The sequence below is a fragment of the Rousettus aegyptiacus genome, unplaced genomic scaffold (genome assembly GCF_014176215.1).
Source record: "Rousettus aegyptiacus isolate mRouAeg1 unplaced genomic scaffold, mRouAeg1.p scaffold_m13_p_14, whole genome shotgun sequence".
Classification (NCBI taxonomy): domain Eukaryota; kingdom Metazoa; phylum Chordata; class Mammalia; order Chiroptera; family Pteropodidae; genus Rousettus; species Rousettus aegyptiacus.
Genome location: NW_023416289.1, coordinates 35,433,978 through 35,441,833, shown reverse-complemented (window position 1 = coordinate 35,441,833; position 7,856 = coordinate 35,433,978). Strand labels below are relative to the sequence as shown.

General features: G+C 41.3%; 1 protein-coding gene across 5 annotated transcripts; it reads left to right on the top strand.

The window, feature by feature from the left end:
- The first annotated feature begins 1,045 nt into the window (after nt 1–1,045).
- Nucleotides 1,046–7,473, top strand: NCR1 (natural cytotoxicity triggering receptor 1). Of its 5 annotated transcripts, none has more exons than XM_036232340.1 (6): nt 1,046–1,256; nt 1,337–1,372; nt 1,550–1,834; nt 3,866–3,916; nt 4,722–4,769; nt 4,894–7,473. In XM_036232340.1, the coding sequence occupies exons 1-6, from the start codon at nt 1,223–1,225 to the stop codon at nt 5,082–5,084; spliced, it is 645 nt and encodes a 214-aa protein (XP_036088233.1). In that variant the 5' UTR covers nt 1,046–1,222; the 3' UTR covers nt 5,085–7,473. The 5 variants fall into 5 exon arrangements, with proteins under 5 accessions (XP_036088233.1, XP_036088229.1, XP_036088230.1 ...); XM_036232336.1 differs by lacking the exon at nt 1,337–1,372 and adding an exon at nt 3,327–3,605 and having other exon boundaries at nt 1,049–1,256; XM_036232337.1 differs by adding an exon at nt 3,327–3,605 and having other exon boundaries at nt 1,050–1,256; nt 1,337–1,834.
- Nucleotides 7,474–7,856: the final 383 nt, after the last annotated feature.

Below are 7,856 nucleotides of genomic sequence, written 5' to 3'. Positions count from 1 at the left end.
TTCTGAGCGAGATGTTATAGACACATAGTTATGACAAATTCCTTAAAATGTTATAAGGACATTTTGTGAAGACTAGCTAGAAAGATAAAATGGATGGATATGGGCTGGCTGGAGAAGAGGAATTCTGGAATTGAGAGCTAAGGATCAAAGAGAACAAAAAATTATGGAAAAGAAATCCTGTCATTTGCTACAATATGGATGAACCCAGAAGACTTTGTGCTAAATGAAATAAGCCAGATACACAGGACAAATATTACTGATATCACTCATATGAGGATGAAGCGTTTATATTTTGACTGATGTTGGTCACATGACTATATGTATTTATCAAAATTAAACACCAAACAAGTGAATTTTACTGTATATAAATAAGAATGGGAATGGAAAATATTCAACAACATCAAGAATTAAGAACAAAAGCTAATAGATTGGGGAAGATTTTCTCAGAGAATGTCAGGCAAAATACAAATTAGCATAACATTTCATTTTCAAAAATTGTTTAGACACTTTGAAAAAAAACAATGAATGCATTTTGAGTTTTAAAATATATTAAACTATTTAATATCTTATACTTTGCATTAAATAATTTTAATATAAATTTAATCATTAATGCTAACTTTAATTTTATTATATTTTAATAGTTAATTTCTTTTTAATTTTTTAAATCATTTCTGTAACAGACTAAAGGAATGTACTTATGTAGGAAATAGAACACTTTTTTGCTTTAAAAATAGCATTTGATTTAAATATTGTAACAAAGCTTTGAAGATGGTTTATCATTCCATGTAAATTAAACCAATTGACTTACCCAAGCCTACGCATGCTGTACACAGGAGGGCCCAAGGTTAAACACATATTTTTTAGAATGATTCTAAGGTTTTCACTTAAACACTGCCTTATGCCTTCCCTGGGCTTAGTGTCCACATTTAAAAATTTAAAAGCTGACCCAGCAATAAGTTTCAGGTAGGGCAGGCAATTGTGAGAGGATCTGGTTAGCCCTCAGATATGATCAGATGTGTCATGAGAACCATGTTCTTTCCTTACGCCCAATGGTCAGAAGTGGAGGAAACTGCGAACTGTGAACCTTCTTGTAAAACAGTTAACAGGAAAGCCCCATGGTGATTGTTGGTGGGCCTCACCACCACATCCTGTGCATCTCCCTGGCCATCTGGACTCATGTCTCCACTCAGCCATTTCATATTCACCTGGCAGAATCTATGCTATGCCTCGTACACTCACTACCCTGCTCTTCCTTGGTGAGTTCCTCCATGAAAAGGAGATGGAATTCAGGTGTCGGGGGTGGGGAGCAGCACGTCTCATTCTTCTTGTCTTCCAGGTCTGTATCTGAGCCAGAGGGTCAGCTCCCAGATACGTGAGTCCTTCCTTCAAAGCCCAACAGTCACTCTTCTCAGTTCAAACTACATATCCACCTGACAACAAGGGAAGGAGAAGGCAGGGGATGTGGTTTGCTGGAAGGGCTTGAGGCCAGCATGGGTAAAAATTAGGGTGGTGAAGAACTTTGCAACACCAGCTTCTGATTCTCTTCCAGAGACTCTCTCCAAACCTACCATCTGGGCCAAGCCCAATTTCATAATTCCAAACGGAATGCCGGTGATCATCTGGTGCCAAGGAATGCACAAGGCCACTGAGTACCAACTGTACTTTGAGGGACAACTTTCTGCTTTGGAGAAATCGAATCCACCTGGAATGATGAACAAAGTCAAGTTCTCCATCCATACCATGACCTCAAAGACGGCAGGGCAATATAGGTGTTCCTATCGAAGTGGAGAGCTATGGTCAAATCCCAGTGACCCTTTGGATCTGGTGATCACAGGTAACCTCCATCTGCAGAGTCATCCCCTTGGCTTCCCCTTGGTTATCTACTGAGAGTTATCTCTGTGTCTTCGGAGTGGATTTGTCCTAGGTCAGTTTCTTCAGGTAAGAGATTCTGAGATAGATGTTTATGTGCAGGAAGGGAGAACTGAGGAGTGTCCTCAAAAAACAGCACCTGCACTGGATGAGAAAAACAGGCCGGACAGGTGAAGTTGGACTGCAATTCTTAGTCTGAATCAGGCCAAGCAAATGTGAAACTCTGGACCTGAGATGACCCTTTAGTGTAGTCACAAAATGAGGCTAGGGGTCCTGTAACCTGCCCCTAGCATCAACCAGTGATTGGACGAGAACCACTTCTAGGGAGGTTCCAGACAAATACCCTTGCTCTTGTAGCACTTGCATTCTAATAGGAAAAGACAGGCCATGTATCCAAGTTAGGACACATAAATCAATTAGATAACACGTGAGGAGGAAATGATGGCGTGGAAAGAAACAGAGTAGAATGGGAGGAGGGTAATCTTGGCTCCCTTTTAGCTGAGGGATGTTCTTAAACTTGAGAAAACAGAATCACCAGGAAGACTTATAAAAACACAGATGGCTTTAGCACATCATGTTCATGGAGGCACTGCTTATCATCTCCAAAAGGTAGAAACAACCCAAGTGTCCATCCACAAATGAAGGGACAAACCAAACACAGTCCATCCACACAGAGGAATATTATTCAGCTGTAAAAAGGAAAGAAATTCTGACAAGGCTACAATGTGGATGAACTTTGAGGTCATTATGGAAAGTGCAATAAGCCAATCACAAAAGGACAAATACTTTATGGTTCTGTGTATATAAGTTATCAAAAACAGTCAAATTCATAAAGATAGGAAGTAGAATGGTGGTTGACAGGGGCTGGGGGAGGGGGAGGAATAGGATATTATTGTTTGATGAGGACAAAGTTTCAGTTTTGCAAAATGAAAAGAATCCTGTGAGGGGCAGGAGACCCATTGTTGTGATAGTTGCACAACAGTGTGAATGCATTTTAACACCACCAAATGGTACACTTAAAATGGTTTAGATGTGAGTTTAATGTTGCAGGTATTTTACAATAAAAATAATGTTTTTTTTACAACACAAATAGCTGCCCCATCCCTAAGTCCTTCCCTGATGCGGTGGGTCTGGGGTGGAGCCTAAGAATTTGCATTTTTAGCAAGCTTCTAGGTGGTGCTGATATTGCTGGTCCCAAGGACAAAACTCTGAGAACCACTGCTCCATGGCAATTCCCAGAGAGAGATTCAAATTAACACACCCCCAATAGCTACAGAAGAGTCTCGATCTTGAAAGGAGAGATTTTGGAGGGTGCATCCATGACCAAGACAAATCTGGAAATTAGAAGAGGCTGAGATTCTAGAGAGCTGATACCCTGGTCTTAAGAATAAGGAAGATGGGACATATTGGAGGGAGAATAAAGATGCCCTTTGACTACCAGCCACCTTCTCTCACAGGAATGTATGACAAACCCACCCTCTCAGTTCATCCTGGGTCTGAGGTGATATCAGGAGAGAAGGTGACCTTCTATTGTCACCTAGAGACTGCGACAAGCACATTCTTTCTGCTCAAGGAGGGGAGATCCAGCCACCCACAGCGCAGATATGGGAATATGCAGGCGGAGTTCTCTATGAGCCCTGTGACCACAGCCCACAGAGGGACCTACAGATGTTTCGGTTCTTATAACAACCATGTATGGTCTTTCCCCAGTGAGCCTGTAACACTCCTGGTCACAGGTGAGAAAACCCCCAATTTTCCCCCATGTCCTCTCTGGAACCCTAAGTGAACCCAACCAGTGATGAGAGATAAATGGGAAGATGTAGATAGGGTAGCTTCCACCAATGCCATCACCTACATCCATTTCCTACAGGCCCAGTTCTTTGTTCATAAGAAGAAACACCTACACAGAGAGATAGGGAGGGGGAGGATTGAGAGAACTGGTGGAAAGGCCAGAGGCAACCCAAAGCCCTTACTTTTTCCTTATCTCCATTATCAGGAGGTACTGAGAACACCAGCCTCACACCCACAGAGCAGCCATCTTCTTCTGGTGAGTAACTGGTACTTCTAAACTTGGGGTAGGAATCAAACCGATGACACTAAAAAAAATGGTATTTATTTAAAAATATGTTGAGTAGATAGTGTGTGCCATGACCTATAGTTACACCAGTAAACCAGGCAGATACCCTTGCTCTTGTGCACTTGTATTCTAGCAGGACAATACAGACTATAAGTCAAAGTCAGAATACATACATCAATTATACCATCCACGAGGAAGAAATGGCGGTATGGAAACAAATGGAGTTAAGACTATTGGGAGGCTAGGTAGCAATAGTCAATAGAGTTGCCTGAGTGGGCCTCACAGAGAAGAAGGAAGGAATGGCCACAGCATATGCTCCAAGGCAGGAAGGTGGCCAGTGTGATAAAAACAAACAAACAAACAAAAACCAGCAAGGGGGCCAGTGGGACTGGAAATGATGTCAGAGAGGTGGGGATAGGGTGGGGCAGCTCATTTAGGACCTTGAAGAAAATGGTAAGACTGAATTTTACTCTCTAAGAAGAAGAAAAAATGGTATTAATGGACTTAATGAGGAGACTGAGGCTCAGATGAAGCTATGACTGGCATGAAGACACACACTTACCAGTCCTAGAGAAGAATTCTTCCTCAGGTCCATCTGTCTTTTGACTCCTCCACTCCCCCTGCCCAATGAAGCTACTAGGACCTGAAGTGTGAGATAGGGACCTTGAAAAACAACAGAGTGTTGTGGGGTATATCCAAGGGAAGGAGAAACTGGGGTAGAGGACACTAACACCAGCTGTTTTACTCAATTCTCCACATTTCTTATCATCTGCAGACTCTTGGGAGCCCTACTTAGTAACCACAAAGACGGGATTCCAGGAAGGTGAGCAAGCAGCTGGGGATGTGGGCTCTAAAGGAAGGAGCTTGGAGCATGATCTGGAAATGAGAAGTGGGGTGAGGTAGTGTTCATATGTTCTGGTCAGTGATCACTGTTTCTCTGACCCCAGCTCCTGCCCTGTGGGATCACACTACCCAGAATCTTCTTCAGATTTGTCTGGCTTTCCTGGTCCTGGTGGCCCTTGTGTGTATCCTGGCTGAAGACCGGCTTCGCAGTAAGAAGACTCAAGAGGGAGCTAACTTGGCTTTGAGTTGGGAATGCAGAAGAAGTTTCAGAAAAGAAAAACACCTGGACGAATGACCAAGAGATGCAGTAGCCATAGGTAGAGCTGAAAGCAGATCTTGACCTTGGGCTGTGTGATCTCTATCTTATACCCATGAAGGAAATAGTCATTGCAGAAAATGAAATGACAACTGCATGGAGTTTAATGAACCACCCTAGAGGAAGCAGGAGGTGGTGGGGTGGGGGCAGGGGATGAAAATGCTGAATTTCATCTGCAGGCAGATCTCATTGTCTCTTTAGGTTCTAAGTATTTTTGTGCCTGCTTGCCACAAACCAAATTTTTAACCACTCTGGTCTGTCCTAAAAACATCTTAAATGCCATGGCCCCAGGGCATATTCCCTTCCCATGGTGGTCTTCACCTCAATTTCATCTTTGCTTTCTCTGTGGATGTCATTCAAAATGTTTAACATCCAGTACAGAACAGGCATTTATTAAATGGAACATGAGCCAGAGAGGCAACAGCCAATCAATGGAGATGCAGGTGGTAAACAAGCAGGGTCACTATATAAGTATGCCGTTCCTGGATCTCAGCCATGTACCGATTCCCTCTGTCCCATCCCCCACAGGATTCTGTCTTCTTGCTTTATCCTTGCCTTATTCCTTGTTTCTCTTAGTAGATATCAGCTCCTCCAAGATTGTTTCTCAAATCCTCCAGCTTGACTTATAATATCACATTTACTACTTCAATCCTGCTATTGCATACATATACATCTTCCCGTCTCTACCATCAACTCATGTGAGTTAATTCTATGTCAGCTGTAATGGCTGTGCTCACAGCTCCCACAGCTAAGAGAGTTCTCAGGAAATAAATGTTGAATCAATGGATATATAAATGGGGCTGGAGAACAGCTCAGAATTTGAGTATGGTCCTTGATGTGCTGTCTGGGCACCACGAATCTTTCCTCCTTGAAAATTTCTACTTGATTAACCCATTAATATAACCATCATATGGGTCCCAGCCCCACTCCAATATTCCGGTCAAATTCATCCTATAAATCTGAATTTTCTATTAAATATCACAGAATAATAATTTCAACCTCAAAGGGATAACATAAAAACTTGATGAGATAAAAAATATCAAGCCTAAGCTCTGACATATATAAGTTACTCAAGGCATGGTAACCATTATAATTCCCAATATTATAGGAAATTGATAATTTCACCAATTATTACCTTATTGCCAGTGGCCCCAATACTGAATTATTTTTCTGTTCTTCACCTATCAGGTATTCTAAGGTCCAAGAATTTCTAAATTAATATAAAATTATGGTCTTCTTCATCCCAAAATGAGATAGGGTTTTTCTTGGAATGGGTTCATGACATCCCAAGTTTTTTGTATTTTAACTTATGGCAAGAAATGTAGAGTCTCAAGGAAAACATGTGTAAAGTAGAGGTATTTTAGGCCTCAAGATATTGATGCAGGGGTTTGAGTCGGGCAAAGGAGCCTCCTTCGAGGAATGAAGTGTCTTTACCATCCATGGCCCTGCTGTTCTCACCTGTTCAAGTCAAAATCTTCCAAAACTCATCAACAAGGCAAGGCCAAATTAGTTAAATATTGCATTACTCTTTTTGAAATACTGGACATGGTTTGTATTCTAGACAGAAAAATGAAGGATAAGGAGGGAGGGAGGAAGGAAGGAAATGGCAGAACTGGCCAACTGTTTGTTATAAATATTTTTGGAAACAGCTACACAACACTTCCATTTATTTCTCAATGGCCAGAACTTAGCTGTTAGCAAGGTTGAGAAATGTAGCCTTTATTCCAGGTGACTCTGTGGCAAACTGGTACTTCTGTCACCAATGAAGTGGGGAATAATATGACAGAGTTTTACTAGGCAACTCCAGTCTCTGTCCCAAGAGCTTACTATGTGTCAGGTGCTAGTGAAAGGCTAACACACTGAGCAAACATTATCCCTTATGTGACAGGATTGATTCATTGCCTGGTGTATAGATCTTAAATTAGTGAGTAAATAAAATGGAGTAAGTCTTGTGATAGAGGAAATCAGAATGTCATTGAAGCTTCCTCCTGTACAAGGTTCCATTAAATAGAACTTGAGGAGGATGTAGAGGTGAGGAAAGGGATGATGGAAGTAGGCGTCTGCACCAATTCATGCTGAGATGCAAGACAGAGGGTGGAGAATATTCAGTGTAACTAGAGCTTTGATTGTGAGAGAGTGACTCTGGGTGATACCCAGCAAATGCTGAAGAAAGATCAAACACGGCCATAGACTCGCAATAATAAATCCACATTGTATCCTTAAGGTAATGGGAGCTCATTACGTATTTTGATCATGGATGTGATACGGTGAATTGTGAACTGTGTAAAGATCCTTCTGATTTCAATGAGAAGAGGGAATTATGTGGGAGAGTTTTAAAAACACAAAAAAAGACAGAGAAAAGAATTGAGAATGACTCACCTATTTCTGGGGTTGACAACCAGGAAGACAAGAGTTCCACTGGTAATCCAGAGGGAGGTCCAGCTATGGGCAATGGGTACATAATCTTAAGATTTGGTAATATATATTCTCCAGCTTTGTTTTCATTTTTCAAGATTTCCTTGATTATTTTGGGTGCCTTAGATTTCAATGTTAACTTTAGAATGTCAGTTTTCACAAAGTACCAACTAAAGCTGTGAATAAGAATGTACTGAATGTACTGAAGCTACAGATCAATTTTGGGAAAACCATTATCTCTTCAATGTTTCAACCTGTATAATATTTGATCCATAGATGTGCTATGTTTCACTAATTTCTCTAAATAATAGTCTATGCAGAGAATATACACATCTT